The sequence below is a fragment of the Galleria mellonella genome, unplaced genomic scaffold, assembly GCF_026898425.1.
Source record: "Galleria mellonella isolate WM207_F2 unplaced genomic scaffold, CSIRO_AGI_GalMel_v1 utg718, whole genome shotgun sequence".
Taxonomy (NCBI): Eukaryota; Metazoa; Arthropoda; class Insecta; order Lepidoptera; family Pyralidae; genus Galleria; species Galleria mellonella.
Window position 1 is genome coordinate 205407 of NW_026442143.1, and position 20371 is coordinate 225777.

Genomic DNA, 20371 nt, shown 5'->3' on the forward strand with positions numbered 1-20371 from the left:
GTTTTGAAAACTGCAAAATGATATACAATTAGTGGCTATTGATAAAAAAAAAAAATTTAGTGATAATGTTGCCTGAAAAAAATTAAATTTCGTGAATTTAAGGACATTCGGAAAATTTCATATAACTTCGGGTATAATACATGAACGAAGAATGTCGATTTTATTTTCTTAGTGACAAAAACGATAAATTTTAACCTTTGGGGGATTAAGATACACTTTCGACTCGATACAATACTTTCAACTATTATTTAATGTGCCACAGAGAATTTATATTACTCATCTGTCCAAAACTTATATATTAAATTGAAGTAGAGTAATATAAAGTAACTAAACATAGGTGATTGTTTTATTATCCATGTTTTAGTAAAATTTGAAAATTTTAAATTATATTCTTTATGTTGTTTATTATCGATATTGTCAGCTACCATAAAATAACCTAGAAAAGGTTATTTTATAATAATCGTCGATATCGATATATTGAGTAGGATCATAAAATAGTGATACAATACTATGTATATTTTTTTTTTTATAATTTTCATTGTGTTGTTACATCGAAAAGGTAACACGCATATATGTTTTTTTTTTGTAGGTTCAGTTTATATAAGGCCGGTGCCAACTCTTATAACGTAGCATTGTCTCTCTCTCTCTCTCTCTCTCTAATCTGTGTAACATAGTGATTACTTGCTCTGTGTTTGCTTTTTTTTTAATTTGCCGTTTTGAATTTAAAAATCAACTGTCTTATCGTTTAATTGTATTTAAATAAATAATTTCTTGTCAGTTGTAACTATACATTTATTCTTCCATACATTTAAATTACTAAAAGAAAAATGATCAACACCGTACCTTGGAGTGGAGGTACTGACGAAGAATATGAAACTCAACATTTTGGTTTTGGTGCGCAAAGATTAAAAATTGCAATTCGCCAAATGGTGGAACAAAAAATAACAAATGGAGTTAAAGACATGGAATCTTATTTGAAAGAATCATTGAGATTGAATGATAAAGATAAAGCTACTATAACTCATTCGTTTGATAAACTTATAAAGTTGTTTTGCGACCGCGCTGAACCCTCACTTGATATTATAGATGGCGAAATAGAAAGAATATTTAGGATTCCATCCAATGTACTTTTACCTGAAGATGAAGCTCAGCTGCAAGATATATCTGATACAGACTACGAGAGTCTCAAGGCAGAAGTAGCAGATTTACGAAAACGAGTCGAAAGAGGAGTCCTAATGGAAGCATTGCTGACAGCAGAGGAAGAAGAGCTGTCCTCAATAGAAAATATATGTGAAACTGCAAAAAAAGATATGAAACTATTAGATTTACTCCACAAGAGTATTGACGGCAGTGATAGCTTGAAAACAATTCAAAATGACACACAATTCTTATGTGCAAGTGTGCCATATATAATGAAGAATAATTCTGGTGTTGAATTATTTGAAGATTAATTTAGGTTTATTATATAAAATAACATTTAGCAAAAACCTAATGCAATGAAAAAAAAAATAGAAAGAAAATATGGTAATTAATAGTTTTTAAAATATATTCTAAGGTAGGTAATGTCTGTATGTGAGTTATGACAATAGTAATATTTAATATAAAAACAGTTTGATAATCTTGGTGTTAAAATGTTTGTATTTTTGTGTCTTTGTACTTATCTTTTCCCATTCTTTCCACACAATCTACTTGTTATGTTACACTCATATATATCTATCTATCCTATTTAAGAGAGGTGCTCTTAACACACACACACACATACATGTATATATATATATATATATATATATATATATATATATATATATATACATATACAAATTATATTAAATTCACTTGCCCTTTGCGTGTGTACATATTTTGTGTTGTCCTCCCTTTCAGAGAACTCGACACTCAATGAATTATCTATTATACTGGAAAACATCATGATGTAAATTACACTGAGCTATTTCTTATCCTGATTTTGTTAAAAAAAATATCAGTCTCCACTGTAGAAGCTATTTAAAAAATTGAAGAACCTTGGTGTTGTAGCGGGCTGCACACTGCCTCACTTTTAAATAGTTGCAATTTCATTATTCACTATCTTAACATTTGATTTTATTTATGTGTGTTTTCCATGTTACATATAGTAATACCAATAGTAGTCTGGTAACTTTGCTTATTTTAAAGCGAAATAAATATATTAATGATATATATTGTTTTTGAATTCTTAATGATTGTATGATTATTAAACTTATTATTTTAACATTACTTTCTGTTGCACTTAAACAATATTTTTTAATGTAATTCTACTAATAAAATTATCTAGTTCATAATAAACAATAAACTTTCTATTATCATATTTCAATTTCTGATCATTTTGTAATTTTTATAGTATAGTTGGTTAACTGCTACACTTTAATGGAAAACTATTTGTTTAATAAATTCCTTCACAGTGTAACAATTTATATTTATGAATGTTTCTTAGTGGTAAATTATAGATAAAGTGGGTCAGCAGGCACCTTTAGGAGTCGTTGTATATGTATCTAGAGTAGAGGCTATTGGCTTTCAGTTTTCTATCACAAGGGACCTGATGTTAAGATGGACAATATATTAAATGGATTAAGGAAATTTTTATGCAATACTTTTTGTAATGTTTTAAATATTTATTATAGTTTTTTTTTGCTGGCTGCTCAGTCTGCTGTTCATAAAAATTAATTCATATAGATAAAATATTGGATTGGCATGAAAATTTTTACAGTATTTTTGATTCAGGTGATACAAATAGTGCAAAGTTTAATGTTTTTTAGAAAATAAGATGATTTTTTATAGATTTTAAATAAAACACAGAGAACAGTCAGTTTTATTTTAATGTAAAAACAGAACCTCTTACAGAATACTTTATTACCTATAACCAAATATCAGATTATAACAATATTACATCAATTCTATATTACAACATCCAATATTAGTAATACATTTCAAATATTCAAAAAAATATACAAAATTGATAAATGGTGATTCCATAAGAATTCACTTCAAAAAGTTACAACTTGGCACAATGATCAAATCATCTATTGATGACTGAATGACTATTATTTATTAATTTCGCTAAAACAAAAGGACAATTTGTCAAAAATAATGACATTGTACTTTGCTATATAATTTACTATTATTTGGTATCACATTTATGACTTACACTACACTTGATTGATACTATGAGTGAGCTTGGCTCTACAAAACTAGGATATTCAATATGAGAACAACATTCAAGATTAATTCTATTATGAAATTTATGTACTATAGTTAAATCAAAATATTTCCTAGGAAAATTGGATATTAGGAAAAAATAAATTTCAGAATCTTAGTTGAGTAATAGATTTAAATGTCCTAATGATTTATATAATTTATAGGCTAGCACACAGCGTAACTATTAATTTTTGTGACTTACCACAATGTGCTAAATAACTGCACACTAGCCTTATTAGAGCTTTCCAATATTAATTGGTATTTAATTTAGATCAATAACATCTAGATAGTGTCTTCGAAGGAATGATTTTCGAAGCAACCTAACTTTTCTAAAAATAATGCGGTTTCAGATATTTTAACCTGGTCACTTAAAGCACCCAAACAAATGTTTTATTTATATTTATTATTTTATAGTATTGGTATACTTTCAGAGTTTTGTACAGTATGAAATACCAACATTCGGCTGATAATTTTTGGGACATTTCATATTCAACACTCCATCTAGATGCATATGATCTAAAATCATCAAATAAGAAACTAGAAGATATTTAATTCTTAAATCTAGACACTAGAAAAGGGAAAATTTTAAAATAATAGAGAGTGATCTCCTATTAATACTATAAGATATACTATTTTCATATGCACTTCACAATAGTAATAAAATAATAATAGCATAAATTTCTAGAATAATAATAATGTTGTGCGTTATTACAGCACAATCTTAATAATTGATGAATACTGCGTCCATTATCACAGATAGTAAACAAAATATAATAAAATAATCTCTAATAAATTTATGTACAACACTTTAGAATTTATGCTTTACGATTCATATGTACATACTTTTTAATTACACTTACACTATACAAATATGATTAATTACAAACACTATTGTTTCATGATTCAGTATTACATAACACTGTCCCAAATAAGTTGGTTCTAACATTTATTTTGAATTAAATGTAATTACAAAACTAAAAGACTGTCCAACAGAATATTTGGACCTGTAATAGTGTTACAATTAATCAAAATCCAAGTTTTGTTTATATGTTTCTTTTCAACATGTTTTTTTAGTGCTATTTTTAAGTACATTTGGCTGATATTTGATATATAATTACGGCTATATGAAACTGACGGTATTTTAAGCTACACTAATATTATAAAGAGAAAATATTTGATTGTTTGATTGCTGATTACAAACTGTAATGGATATACTAAAAAATACACAACCCATTTTAAAAATTCTTACACCTATAGGTAAGCTACGTTACAGTGATTAACATAGGCTATATGTTATTTTCGAAACTTCTATCTACCTGAACAAAGCCGGGACGAATCGTTGCTAGTATAATATAGTCAATATTTAAAAATACACATTGAAAAGGTTGACTCTACAACATCGTCTTTTTTAATACAATACAAAAGTAATGAATAATTTTTATGAAATCGTAATATCTATAAATTAAAATTTTGAAATAAACTGTTATATTTTTCAGGCACTGAATAATATTTATCTATATTCATGGCAAGATGCAGAGTGGGAAGTGTCAGACTTACACACCATTCTTGATTGATCTGGGTTTGGGTGTTACGGTATAGGTTGAGCTGCAGATATTCTTTGCCTGATCCCTTATAACACGCTGTCACAGCTTAAGGACTCTAGCGATCGGCGTGATTGTGTAGTACTAACTATTATTACCAAATTTTTTTTTGCTATTTTTTTATAAGTCATGTCAAGCATACAAGACTGTTCTGAAGATTCGACTTTTCTTACAAGCGTAAATGTTTTACATGATTAACTCGTCTTATAATATTTTTATTTAACATCTCATAATGGTCCATATATTCTGCTGACCGTAAAATACCTATGAAAGTAACATTTTGCAATTTTTATTGTCTGCCCTTATGATGAACACCATGTGTTCAACATTCATAAATAGCTACAATACAATAAAAATTATTACATAAATAAATACTTCTAACACGGCTATAACGATTATGATTATGATTGACTAGATTCGCACGTATCTTACTAAAAATATGTCTATATAAATCAAAATGGCATTTATTTTATCCATCTTGTTAGCTTATTTTGATTTTATTAAATTCATTATTACATAACTATTATGGAATACTGTTGCAATAGTAAGTATTATTAAACTTGTGGGGATGGTATTATGGTATATTTTATAAATACATATCAATATCCAAATGTAGGATGCTTTCTCTGTACTGTAACTTTAAACAAGTCTTATGAGAACACATAGTTGCAAATAAATGTCACAGTCATGTAAACAGACAATTAACAATTATATGAGGATACAAAATGTTATTTTCTTAAAATGTTTTCTCCGAAAGCTAGTTTGTTACTTCTGTTATTGATTCTGTTGATTTTATACTTTTGCACGAGGTCCATCGAATTTATTAATATGTATAGTTATTATTAGGGATGGGCAATATCGGTACCAGACCAATATCTACATATTGTGTTCCATTGATGGCAGAAAAAAGGTCATCACCCACTTTGATATCGTCCATTCCGGTCGGATATCTATATTAATATAGATTGAGTGCTATATTTTGATATTGTATATTGGTTACCCGTTATTTAATATACCCGTTTATTGGGCCAATATATTAATCCTCGTTATTATATTGTCTATGACTTTAAAAATGGCATTTTTGCCTTTAGGGTAAGCTATTATTTTCCGGCTATATATATACATATATATACTGTGTCTGCATCTACAATATTCACATACACTTTAATTAAATTAAATAATAAATAAATATGCTTCAATTAACAATAGCATCTAGATAAAGCTTCACAAACTCTAAAAATATTTTATATATATATATATATATATATATATTATTTATAGTATAGTTATATATATTTATCATCATCATCAGTTATATATATTATACAAGTTTAAATGCAAAAGATAAAAAGTAATTTTAAACTATTAAAAATAGGAACTTTGTAAGTGAAGCATTATCAAATATAAGATGAAACTGATATCTATCAAAATTATGTTAATGTGTGAGAGGACAATCTCAACAGACTTGCTTATATTGTAATAAATCTGTTTGTATTTCACTACTATTCAACCTCTAGAAATACGTAAACCATTCAAATATTAAAAATCCTTAAAAATTTTGAATTTCAAAATAGAATGCCAAATTGATTTTTGCAATTGTTTTAAGAGCCTTTATACCGAAGAGTATTAACACCAGAATTAACTGTTAATAAAAAAAAATTGTATTATCTTCAATATATCTGACTCATTATTAAAAAAGTTTGATTAGTGAATTTAAATATAATTTATACAATAAGATTTGTTAAGTTATCCGACGTTGCGACACATAAGTAATCTGTCGATGTAAACGCTCTTAGTATTGAAATGTTGCTCTTTACGTTTATTTCCTCATAAACATACAATATTCGAGCTTGATTGAGACTAGCGCACAAAATTATTATGCTAAACGTATTAACGAAGTAAGTATATATGAAACAATAAGTATAAAGTGCGATCTGAATAAGAATAGGAATGTTAATGACTTCAACCTGTCAACTTTCACTTGAAAAGCACGGTTTTCATTGGTTTGCGAAATAAAAATTACATATATATAATTTTTTTCTCTATTATTTCACTAAGTCTAACTTATTTTGACAAGTAAAACGTCACAATATGGCGGCAGGTCAGTCGTATTCTTATTTCGATCGCATTGCATGTCGAATGTCAAACAAAGGTTGGGGGCCGAGGGTCGACGGTAGTCCGCACTCTTTCGGCGGCGGGGCCCGGCCACGACCAACCACTCTCGCTTACTGCTACCAGTCACACCGGCCCCGCCCATTCTGTGTTGTCCTATAATAATAAAATAACGATAACTATAACGTCACCAATGTATTTTTTTCTTTTGTAGGCCTTCAGATCTATTAAAGATCATTAGCAGTGTGTTTAAGGTATAGTCATCAACAGAAGAACATGACCATGACATGAACAGAACGAAATGTATTTCTAAAGTTTTGGGAACAAATTTTGTATGTACGGCCATAGATAATAATTATAATGCTATGTATGACGAAAAATGTTCACTAGAAACGAACCAATAGATGGAGAGTGTTCATTTCAAATCATTCAATTCATAAACCTAGAATAAAGTTGCTCTAAATTTGTTGTACTATAAGCAGTATACATTTATATATACATTACAAATTCTGGAACATCCTTATGTTGCTGGGAACTATGTTACCTATATCAGAGCCGAATTTTATAGTTTCTAAAAAAAAGCTTATTCCTTCCTAAAAGGCTGACAACACACCACACCTGCAATTTCTCTGGTATATGTTATTAAAAAGCACTACTAAACGGCCGCTAGCAGAGGGAGCAATGAATGATTACCTGCGCAATGCTAACAGTCTTTTGATGCATAGGACTCTGTGGGGCGCCTGCCCCAGTGGTATTCGCGGTAAAGTATCCACCAGGCCGTGGTCGTAGATGTCTATTGTGCATTTCCATTTGCACTATTTTCATGAACTCTATCTGTGCTGCTAGCTTTTGTACTTCTTCCTGTGAAACAGAAAATAGTGTTTTTGTTTTAATAAAAAACATACATCCTGATTAAGAGATTATGTGACTCCTCAGTGACAGCTAATATCATTTTATACAAAGCGAGGTACAGTATGGTGACAGAAACAGCTATGGTATAAATATACCTTAAGCTCCTCATTCTCTTGATAGAGATCGGGCGGCTCGTCAGGCACGAGGCCGACGCCGTTGAGTGAAGAGGCAGCAGGGAGGCCTCGTGCCCGCGACCTGCTGTCCCACGTGTCGCCGGTACCACGCGCCACTCGCACCACCTGCAAGGATGATGTATGTATTGCAGAATTATGTGTATGTGTACAATTTCGGTTTCATTCTATTTAAGTTATTAAAAAATATATAGGTTTTTACTATTTCAATCAATTTAAAAGACAAAATCTAACTTCTCGATATAATTGTACTTTTTGTATGATACACGTCATAAATTGTGAATAAATTTTTTACGATTCTTTTCATAATTAAAAGTATTTTCTACTTCCATATTGATTTCATACTAATTTTGACGATATATTCTTGGTTTATTATTTTAATAAAATAAATTATTAACAAACATAGATATTAAACTTAATTAAACCTATATTTGATTGTTAAATTTTTTTTATACAACTTAGAATGGCAAACAAGCTGACGGCCCACCTGATGGAAAGTAGTAACCGTCGTCTACAGACATGAGCAGTAACCATGGACATAACAGAGTATACAGTTTCGCCCATGCGTTGCCATTCCTGAGGATTCAAGTGTTATTCCACTATACCCTGTAAATTCACGCCATATCCCACCCTTCATAACGAAACACAGCCATGCAAACACAATTGCTTTACGGTTGAAACACGAATGGAACAGAGGTACCCAAGCAAACGTACTTTTGTACAAAGTCTACCTCTGGTCAAATATTTATAAATAATTTATTTATAAAGCCACCACTAAGTTTGTAGTGTCATCTTACTCATCAAACTGCAAGTTTGATTAGTAAGATATTAAATTATTAAAATCAGGCTGTGAAATCAGGTACTTTAAAAAATACTTCATATTAACTACAAAATTAAACATTAATATACCTTTGGTAGGAAAACGAGGAGAACCGTAGTGGACGTAGACAGCTGTGTTCTTATGAAGCCAAGCAGATATTTTATGTCTGGTCCAGCTCGTGGTAGGATAAGTAAGCTGGAAAATTATATAGAACAATTATAACACACAAATTTTTAGCAAATGTATGCAAAGGTCATAATGAAATATAGTGCAGGCTTATACTTACAGACTATACAAATTCGTCTATTCCCTTTATATAAATAATTAATTGTTCTATTTATAACATTTGTTGTTATTAAATGAAAGAAATATATTGTGTCAATACTCACTGAAATGCTATCATCAATGAATTAACAGTGAAAATATTGTATATAGCTATGGAGATGAGCCTCGCTTCGTTGTACAGACTCTCAGCGTGGCGCACGCGGTAGCAAACCCGGACACCCCATAACAGGAACAGAATTTCACCTTCAAAATATACCATAGTTAAAAAAGAAATGTTTAAATAAATTATAATATATATTCCGAGAGTGTTTACCACAGACAAACTTTGAATAAAAGTCAGTATAGAGTCCTCTGCCCCAAGCAGCATTGCTTTCAAAGCTAATGTATGGAAGCAATCCTCACGAATAGTAAGAACAAAATGTTTATAGTGCTATCTATGTATTTCTATAGGTGACAGTTATCACTCTCTATCAGATTGGTCATAAATATGTTTACTATTCAAAATTACATTTAAATAAATTACTTCTCAAGCACTATTACTGTGCTTTGTTTCCATAGTCGCCTTTTACGATATTCTGGGAATGAAAATGAGTAATGACATTGACAATGTGTTACTCTAACACGAATGGACCACATATGGTATTCATACTTCTTTAGCACTGTAGTTAAATTATCTATGAGTATCTCATAATGTCTATAAGGAATGAAAACTATTACTTTGTATTATTCCAGATAACTTTTTACAGTCTCCCTTTGGTAATTTTTTTTTTATATATAAATTGGATAATATGTATACATTACCAATTGCTAAACTGTGATCCCACCAATTGTAAGTGCACTGTTTGAATTTTAGTCCTCTATTGTCAGTTATCTGTAACATAAATAATTATTTTTATAGATATACATATATACTATTCAATATTACATACTTGTCAGCACTAAAATTTAATTGCAATAATTTTTTTTTACTTAGCATATTTTAATAACTAGCATATCTTTTTACACAGTGTATAAAAGGGAATACAGAGTATGTTACATTATTAAAAGATCATATTTTGAATCATTACATGTATGTGAAGGTTACTATATGAGTCATATTTAATGATATAATTTTATGTTTTAACTTTATTTTTATGAGTTTAAACTAAAAAATAAAACATGATAATAATCAATAATGTAATGAAATTTAATAAAAATAAGCTAAACTTGCCTTCTGTTTGCTATTTGTCTAGAGGGCTAGGATTGTTTATTAAAAATATCAATAAAAAAGACAACTCATAAATAAAAATTGTGTCCAACAAAAAAAAACTGTCTTTAATTAATAAAACAAAACAAGTTATTTTGATTTAAACACTAAACTACTAAATTGATTTTGATAAAATCTCTATGGGACTAATCTATAAGTATCCTTTCAGATCAAAAAAAGAATTTTCCAAATCAATTTAGAGCTGACAGAGTTATAAGGTAACAAACATAAATAAAAATATAACCCAGTTCAAAATTATTTTAATATTGTTTAATTGTAATATTTATTAACAATTTACAAACACATAAACAAACTACTGTTTTAATTTGTACATACCACTTCAGCATCCGGTGGTGAAGATAGTGTCCAAGTTCCAAGATATACGAGCATTATGAGCAATATAGGTGCCATCCACTGTAGGAGTTGTTTGTCTGTTAACTTTAGTTTATGTGCAGATTTCACACGGTATGTTAGTGAGACCCTGAAAAATAAACAATGTTTTGTTTTTTTTTCTTTACAAACAAGTTGACAAGACCTGATAGTAAATAGTAACATAACTAATGGACAATATATAATACAATATCATGGACTTTACAAAATATAGTATGACATTTAAACAAACAAATTCACATTACCATAATTATTATGTACTTAACTTTTTTTTTATGAATAATAAAAGTATATGATTAGGATGGGATAAGAATAATATTTTACGTAATAAAATCTGAAATTTATTAAAATGCAAAATGGATACAATGAGGCCCTAAAATATTATAACAGACTTGACGCATTGACTTAAGTTTGCTAATATTTATATTAAAATATATAAATATTAGCAAAAGTGTAATGAATGTAAAAGTGTATTTAAATAAATAAATAAAATACTAAGAATCATTTCAAATTTAGAACACTAGAAGATTTATACCTCCAAGTTTTCATCAGCAAGGCAGTATATGTAATGCAAAAACCCATATGACGTGTCCATTTTGTAGCAATACATGAATATCTATCTAATACTGGAAATATAGCAGCCATCTGTAGATAATAAAGTATTATATTAATGTTTTTATAATTTATTATTTCAATATAATTTTTATATATATTTATATAATTTTATAGTTCCTAACTTACCTCCATATACATTATTGCACATCCAAGGAGAGTGATAGAGAGGAAAACAGGACTTGCAACACGAAACACCTTGACACGCCGGTGATGTCGCGTGTATATGGTGAGGCAAACTGTCATCACTGCACAGCTCACAGAGATCACCAGTAATGATATCCTAGAACATGAGATTACAATATTATTGAGGAAACCTATGAAGTACCTAATATAGATTTAGTAAAGGGAGAAAATGTTATAGTAATATAAACTACACTTTAAGAATGATAAGCTAGACTAGGTTGTTTTTATATTATTATAAATTTTAATAAGTAAATACTTGTATTAAAAATATTCTTTATTCTTTATTGTACACAAACATAATGTTAAGAACAATTAATTTTAAATGTAATGTACAAAGGCGAGCTTATTTCTAATAAGAGATTTCTTCCAGTAAAGCCTTTCAAGTGAATTGAATATTAATTGCAACTATTACCAGATGGAAAGTGGTAATCATCAATATAGACATGCACCACCCTGTGACACCCATGGTACTTCTCTTGTATTGTTATTTCGGAGTAATATGGTATTATGCCTCAGTATCATGTAATTTCATTGCCTTGCCCCACTGTATATCCTGTCAGGTCAATCTTCATGTAGCCCCCCTAAAAACCATTGTGCTGAATCCCAGGTGTATTCATCATGATAGACTAACTGACCTGCTTTTACATTTTCACCTGTCATCCCTCACTGGTGCCCCACCAGTGTATAACGTTAGCACAGATGGGGGTTACCATTCCATTTTCATCCATTAAAAAAGCCTAAGCATAACATTTGCATACCACCCTTTAGTGAAAAATATTAAATGATAGAATATTAAATAACATAAAAAGGAGACATAATAATATTATCTATAACAATTTAAAACTCACCGAAATGGCCAGTTGTAAGTAGCAAGACATGGCTCTGGACCTCTGCATGTTTCACAACCTGGTTGACATTTGAGACATTCATAGGGTTCGTTCCAGTTTTCTAAACGATTTTTTTCATATTCTTGGTAAGCAACTGGAATTACATGTATTTTGTGATTGTTAATGATAAAATTCAGTGATTGTCCAATTCTGAATCCCTACCCTAGAATGGGAGTAGCCCCAAAACCAAAATATTTGTAAGATAGAAAACATTATTCAATTTAATAATGTATTTTTTGAGCACAGAATACCAATAATTTATTAATCAATGCATAAGTTTTATATTGGTTATTCATACCTATTTAACGGAATATTTATAACAAGTAAGAATCTTAATAAATATTGAACAATTTAATTTAGAATATACCTACTTTGTTACATTTTATCTGAATTAAAAAAAAATTTTGAGAACTATTTGAAACAATGAAATAGAAAATTTCAATAACATTGTGTTGAACTGTCAGCGATATATCAAAGTCAATTTGATTTGAATGAATGAAATTAAATTGACATCTTTGACGATGATACAGAAGCTTTATGGCGGATTTACACATTTGTCATTTATCGCAATTGCAGCAAATTTTTGAGAAACGGAACATTGGTAGACATTCAATAAAACAATTTGTCATTGTCGTGAGAAATGTATCAATTATGGTTACTAAATTGATTTCGTCTTCAAAAATCTTATATTGGTATTTAAGTTTTTATTCATATTTATGTGAAAGCTTCTGAAAGGTATCTATTATTATTATGAGACGGGCTTTTTTAGGCAGAAAAACCTGTAACGCTGCGACCTTTTCGTGATCTTTTCTGCTCGCCCTTTTTTAAAGTTCGCTGCTAATTCCTATTAATGATAAGAATTTAAAGATGTTTCTTGTAGCGATATTTTTATCTCCTCAGGATATAGTGTGTTTTTTCAAAAGAGATATATCGTTGATGTATGAGTGTGCTACAGCCACAAATTAAGTGTGTCTTCCTCATAACATGACAAAATCTGCAAACAAGTTTTGGGCATAATACTAGTTGGGTCATATGCTTGTTTAGTTTGCAGTGCCCATCGAGGGCCCTTGTACACATATATTATTTTTACTCAAAAGAATTAATTTCTTAGAGTAATTTTCTGAAATTCAATCAGGACTTATTTAGGTTAGGTATTATAATTTTTATTCGTATTTATCTGAAAGGTTTTTTTTTATAACACGGGGCAAACGAGCATGCGGCTCACCTGATGGTGTGACTACCGCCGCCCATGGTCACCCACAACACCAACTTACCTCCTTATAATACTAATAAGTATTTTTTTACCTTCAACTAGGGATCCATTGAATCCTTCAGGGTGATTTGTAGAGTAATATCCAGGTCGACATCGGCAGTTGTACATCCCACGCGCCCATCCTGAGTGACGTACGCCCACCTCTCTATTTGGTTTATATTCACACTGCAATTTGTTATACATGCTAATAAACGAGCTGTTTGTTTACACAACTGATTAAGTGTCTATTTCTTAAATTTAAATACATGAAAAACCTAAATATAGAATTTAAAAAAAGCTTTTATGCAATTTGCAAACAAGCGGATGGATGTACTTCATTTTTCTCTACTTTAACCGTCGCCTATAAACATTGGGACCTAAATAGTGATTTTATATGAATCATACCTAATGAATATTGATTGCAATTTTACAGTTGGAGCCGAGCATATCGCGTTTCAGAACTGCCTTAACTGTACTATGGCCATCATAAAATGATAGTATGATGATTTGTAGCTAATCTGTGGTAACGGACATGCTACTATTACCCTTCATATCAAAGAGCAAGGAATTATTAATAATGGTGTGTAGCAATATAGTCTATTAGGACGACCTCCACGTGGTTCCGCTTGAAAATTATCGTGATTTATTCTTCGAATACATCATGATGGGCTAACTGACTTGTATTCATGCTCATCTATCATTTCTCACTGTAGCCTCACCAGCGTATACCGATAGCATAACCGAGGATGTCATTACATATTCAACTATTTCAAAAACCCTCATATCGTCTTATTACCCCTTCCTTATGGGATTTTAAATTACGTTTAATTTACTTTAATTACGTCACATCATGGATTTTTATAACAAATAGGCCTTACATAAGTTGTTTCATTAGGGCACTTGTGGGTTCCGTGAAAAGAGTATATTTGGTTATCGTTTCCGTCTTCCGCGTCCTCGCATTGATTTATTTCCAAATTAGATATGTCTATGTCGAGCGAAACAACGCCTTTCAGTCTGAAAAATAAAAAAAAACAAAATAGTAACTAGTAAGTTCCTAGTATCATTAAGGTAAGATACCGCTAGTTTCTATTTATGCTGGAAAGCCTATTCATTTAATTATCTAGTATATAAATTTATTTTTATTCGGTTACAAAAGAAGTATAACGTAGGTTCTCAGACCATTAATTTTTGTATTACACGATATTTTATCCTTTCAAAATGCTGTTAGTCGATTAATATATAAAAGGATTAGTATTTTTATACTACTTGGAATGGCAAACAGCATAATTGATATCGCAGAATATTATGTACTCATGTGTTGCCATTCTGAGAACTATAGTGATGTGCTTATGTTTCTTTTATACGACAAAAATGAACGGTCACTGCAACCCTTAGCTGTAACCTATAAATGCCTGCAACACTAGGGATGTCACGTGCGAGTTGCCGACCCTAAAGAAACCTTAATATACTTTTTTTTGAAGAACCTCATACTGTAGTCTGTAGGGAAAAGTTGGTCAGGGAGCTCATTCGATAGCCTCAGTGATCGCGAAGAAAATTCCTTTGAAACCGCACTGTACGTGACTATTTAGGTTCAAGGGTGTAAGGATAAATTCCTTGTCGATGGCGAGCGGTACGATTATAAAAGGTGGCTGTGGGTTCATTTCAAACAATTCCACAGAACACAATCCGTTATAAAAATTAGACGCGTTAACTTGGTATTTGTTTTCAAACACACAACCTTTAAACTGAAATACAACCATGTAAGCACAGCTACTTCACGGTAGAAATAGAAATGGAACAATACCTAGACAAGTATTTTACAATTTCTGTTAAATTAATGTAAATAAATCAAGGACGAATTCGTCCTAATTAGCTAATTAGCTAGTAATTAATTAAAATTAATTAGTTAAATTAAATATTTAAATTAATCAAATAATTAAATTAATTATTATCCAATAGTAATAGTAGTAAAACTAGACTGCATAAAATATTGATTGAATGAGTGAATAAAATTCATTTAGTCTGTTAAATAATTTCGAAATTTCAAATGAGAAGCAAAATAAAAATTTGCAATTACCCGCGTATCGTAGCAACTGGTACAGTATATGATAGCAACCATCTTTTTGCCTCGCAACTGTAGTACGGGTAAGTCCACCATCCCTCCATAGTTGCGCCAGGTGGAGAAGGCATGAATTTTGACGATCGGAGTGTGTCGCTGTTATGTGCTGAAACGTACCTGAAATACAGATTATATTATACATTTACAATTGTACATAAAATGACTAATGAACTGTGAATCATCGTTCTTATATATGTAGGTATGTAATTGATTTGATTTGAATGATCTGAGTGACTGGTCTCATACCTAATCTATGTATGTAGCTACATATATTTCCTTTCTATATGCCCAAATGACATATATTCAAAGGGATATTTAATTATTACATATTTGTAGACTTTTAATCTTACTTTTATGGTTGCCAAAAACGCTTCAATGTCTTAAAACTGAATTGTTTTGGAAGCTCTCCAGAAGATATAAAACTATTGACGACATTGGAAAACAATGTTGTCTGGTAAAGATTCTAACCATGGATATTCAGGATCAGGTGGTTTCTCCAGCTGTGGTGATACTACAGCTACTGGGTCTGCTGTGCCATATCTTTCCCATGCTACTGCGCTATTCACTACACCATCGGAACGCAGCGCCAATGCCCGTGCTCCCACTGCGCGTTCAGCTGGACTCGCTCCCAGCACCAGACCTTGTGATACTGCCATAAGTATCTCTGAAATACAAAGTTTAATGTATCAAATATTATTGTTGGTAATGGATATTTTCATGGATAATTTTTTATACTACTATGGTAGCAAACAAGCGTACGGCCCGTCTGATGGTAAACGGGGTTACCGTAGCCTATGGACACCTGTAACATCAGGGATGTCACGTACGCGTTGCGGATCCTAAATGTATGTCATATGTCAACTTAAACACATAGATGATACTTAAAATTTCTTATGTATTGCCTTAATGTGTTACTATAATTGTCACATATTTTTCACTACATCTGCCCTTCATAGGCTTTTTGTTTTTACTCAATGGTTAACTGGTAGAGAATGCCATATGGCATTAAGCTCGCCATTTGTACAAAGTTTTATTGTGCAATAAAGAATAACTAATAATTCATTCTTCACAGAATTTAATTTAAGAAATGATATTTTCGTATTTTTTTTTTTGGATCGTTCTATTTCTAGTTATTCATTGTAGTATCATTCGTGTGTATGCTGTTTGTTTTTTTAAGGAAACAAAGATCGTCGAGATGAGTAGTAAAAGATTGAAACATGGTGAGGGCATATACCAAGGGCATTATAGTGTGTTCTGTGATATCCATGGGGCTGTTTATGTCTATATGTTATAATTCTTATTTTCCATCAAATAAGTCGTTAGTTTGTTTGCCATTGCATGTTGCGTAAAAAGCTGCCCAGAACCCCTTTTTTTTAAATTATGGGCTACAGCGTAATCAATAACTCGCATACAATATCACAGTTACTATTTGTGTGATGGTAAGAGTAAATAAACACTATTCACTTGACTTATTGGAAGCAAGTGGCAATCATTTTTCATATGATTCAAATAAGATATAGAAAAATTCCAAGTTCAATGCTAGGATTCGATCTTGGGATCGCCGGAGCACAGCCTAACATTGTTTAACAACTATTTACTGTGAGCAGACTACTCATTGATATAAAGAGTTTCTAAGATGCCTTCGTTGAACATTTATCCCTTGTAGTCCAAATAAAATATACTCATTTATTTATCCATAGTCTAATTAAGTTTCTGTCACGCAATTAACGTTTTTTTATACCAACCAGCAGTTTCGAGACCGAGTTGATGCAGCAGGTTGGCAGCGAGATCGGCCCGTGCCCTCGCCGAGTCCCACCGAGCGGCGTGCAAAGGAGCCAGCAGACGCCCATACCGCTGCGTGACACAGAGCGCCCCAGTGGCTCCCGTTGCGACGGCATGCACCAGACGCAGTGACGATTCCAGTTCTTCCTGTTGATCGTTATCAATGTTTTACAAATACAATATTTATTATATTATAATTTAATATAAGATATAACGTGCTACTGAGCCGATAAATATATAATGTATTGCTCTCTACCTTCACCGACTAGTTTAATTTTTCTTATCGAGATAAAAATTATCTTTAAAATTGGATCAAACAATAAATATTTATTAAATTTCAATCAAATCGATTGAGCGAGTTTGGAGATTAACTCAATTAGGGTATATATATATTGTTATCCAATTATATAATAAAATTGAACTTTTTCTTTCATAAATCATAACTAATATTAAACTTAAATGTGAAAATAATTTTGTTAACTCTTGGTGCCTTAACAGTTCAACTAAGTTTCATGAAATATGGCATTATTGTTGAATTAATTTAAAGTTACACATTATAAGCGAGTATGGGCTGTTTGTTTTATCTAATTTATCTTTTTACCTATCTACCCATGCGAAGCCGGGGCGGATCGTTAATAAAAAAAGTATCGAAATAAGTTGTAGAAGGCAATCTCTATATATGTATATACATATGAGTATTCTACGTATTACGATTTTCGCTATGAAATGGAAGTCCCAAGAACATTATCGAACAATTTTGCCCGGTTCGTAAATTTAAATCATAACCGATGGCAATCGTGCTTGTAGATTAAATCAAAGGCCGCTATAGACTTATTTTTCAACCGACTTCAAATAGTAGGAGATTCTCAATTTGATTGTATTTTTTATGTTTGTTACCTTATAACTCCGTCATTTAAAACCGATTTAGATTTTTTTTATCTGTAAGCATATGTTTACAGATTGGTCCTATAGAAATTTTATCAAAAATGATTTAGTAGTTTAGTTATACAAATCAAAATAAGTGGTTTAGCCATAGGTGAAGTCGGTTTATGCGGAACACATATTTTGCGTTTCAATTTTTAAGCAACTTTTAAATTAATTTGTACACCTATCCCCCGATTTACACGGTAGATACGTTCCTGAGAAAAACGTGTAAATCGAAAATTAAAAATTTTCAAGTCAAAACCGTGTAAATCGAAAAGCTTGCAGAAAATGCATAATTTTGCTATTTAACAGTTGTGATTTTTTTCAATATTTTTAGGTGTACACAGAAATAAAAATAAAAATTTTCATTATTCTAATAGTTCTTATTGTAGCTTCGTTCATGTTATATGATTTTGCAACATCTACTACTCTATCTCCCTTTCGTAAGCGATCCAAAATTTCGATTTTAGTTTCTAAAGAAATAACTTTTCTTTTAACTTCTTTCGACATTATAAGCCTATAATTTTTTTTTAATTTATGTTAATTTATAAAAATCATAATTATGCACTCACTTGTAATTTACGAATATGAAAAATTAAATCTTTCTGACACTGTGAAACTTTCACTCACATACAATTTTCCGTAGATAAAACTTTAATTTTATACGAAGAAATACAGACATAGTGTGCATGTGCAGCAAGTCAGCACATAAGCTCGGGATTCCCCGTGAGATGTGTACACAGCGCACGTGTTCAAACACAGTAGCATTTAGTAAAGTGCGATAAAAAAATAAACTTATTTGGAAAACCGTGTAAAAGCGAAAACGTGTAAAACAAGTACCGTGTAAATCGGGGAATAGGTGTATTTTTATGTGCATGTGTATGTATGACAGAAATACTCTAAGCCTCCATGGCACCTCAATGTGGCAGAGTATAATCTGTGATATCCATAATACATTATTGGTTATCTATGTATAACGGTCAGATACGAGGATATTTCGAACTTGTATTACATTTGACTTGCATTAGGTAGTTTAGGAGCTCAATTGTGCTTGAAATTGTCAAGGTTTTACATTTATTATTTTGTAGGCTTTTGAATAAAAAATATTGGATTAATATAACTTCTATTGACAACTATAAATAATAAATGACAAATCAAATTTTTAAGCATCCAGTTAAAATTTATTGGACTCAATATTATAATTCCTTAGAGAAAAGATATGGAGAACACTAGCTTTTGCCCGCGTCTTCACTCGTAAACAAAACCTTAAAAACAAATTTTCATACTTCTAATTTAAAAGTAATAGAATTCCTAAACAAATTTTCCATCCCCAATTTCATCCCTTTAGGGATAAAATTTTCAAAAACGTTGAAAAATATTTTATTTATTTATAATCAGAAGTCGAAGAAGAATAAAACGAAGCTAAAGTTTCATAATTCTTGCTTCAATTATAATAGAACTCATAAACTTTTATCCCCTATTTCACCCTTTTTGGGATAAATTCTTTAAAAGCCAATCATAATTTTTTTTTATATACAGAAAATGATTAGGAATATAAAGTATTTTGTTATAGAATATGAATATGATGATGTCTTGTGATGATGGCTTAAGCATTTAATTTTATCGGCGTAATAAAATAAGTAGTGTATTTATTTAAAAAATTATTAAAAAATATCTGAGACTCTGACTCTTTCTTACACTGTTAACATTAATGAGAAAATATCTTGACAAAAGAATATACTGCATAGGTAAACGATTTTTTTTAATTTATGTACCGTTTTCTGGTAGACTTTCTTAAACAAAATATTCAATTAGTCGCGCGTCTTTTGAGAGACATTCACACTGAATAATGAAGAGTCCATATCATCATAAACGGTTTCATTT

At 30.6% G+C, this 20371-nt stretch overlaps 2 protein-coding genes across 4 annotated transcripts in view; one reads left to right on the plus strand and one right to left on the minus strand.

Moving 5' to 3' along the window:
- Positions 1-649: 649 nt before the first annotated feature.
- Positions 650-7618, plus strand: LOC113516223 (protein MIS12 homolog). 2 transcript variants are annotated; one of them, XM_052900854.1, is made up of 2 exons: positions 650-1555; positions 7156-7618. In XM_052900854.1, the coding sequence occupies exon 1, from the start codon at positions 828-830 to the stop codon at positions 1449-1451; it is 624 nt and encodes a 207-aa protein (XP_052756814.1). In that variant the 5' UTR covers positions 650-827; the 3' UTR covers positions 1452-1555; positions 7156-7618. The 2 variants fall into 2 exon arrangements, with proteins under 2 accessions (XP_052756814.1, XP_052756813.1); XM_052900853.1 differs by lacking the exon at positions 7156-7618 and adding an exon at positions 1882-2191.
- Positions 2832-20371, minus strand: part of LOC113515975 (probable G-protein coupled receptor CG31760) — a 56842-nt gene continuing 39302 nt past the window's right edge. For both annotated transcript variants that reach the window (XM_026900286.3, XM_031908765.2), the window contains exons 3-17: positions 17527-17710; positions 16250-16445; positions 15740-15898; positions 14541-14676; positions 13716-13848; positions 12372-12504; positions 11467-11620; positions 11261-11370; positions 10672-10816; positions 9891-9960; positions 9194-9332; positions 8894-8999; positions 7949-8092; positions 7635-7802; positions 2832-7097 (exon numbers count right to left, since the gene is read on the minus strand). In XM_026900286.3, coding sequence (XP_026756087.2) covers positions 7068-7097; positions 7635-7802; positions 7949-8092; positions 8894-8999; positions 9194-9332; positions 9891-9960; positions 10672-10816; positions 11261-11370; positions 11467-11620; positions 12372-12504; positions 13716-13848; positions 14541-14676; positions 15740-15898; positions 16250-16445; positions 17527-17710 — 2007 coding nt within the window. In that variant the 3' untranslated portion in view covers positions 2832-7067. The remainder of the gene's footprint in view (positions 7098-7634; positions 7803-7948; positions 8093-8893; positions 9000-9193; positions 9333-9890; positions 9961-10671; positions 10817-11260; positions 11371-11466; positions 11621-12371; positions 12505-13715; positions 13849-14540; positions 14677-15739; positions 15899-16249; positions 16446-17526; positions 17711-20371) is intronic.

What these genes read in the sequence shown, in the direction of transcription:
- LOC113516223 (XM_052900854.1), top strand. Translation starts at nt 828, where the DNA reads ATGATCAACACCGTACCTTGGAGTGGAGGTACTGACGAAGAATATGAA.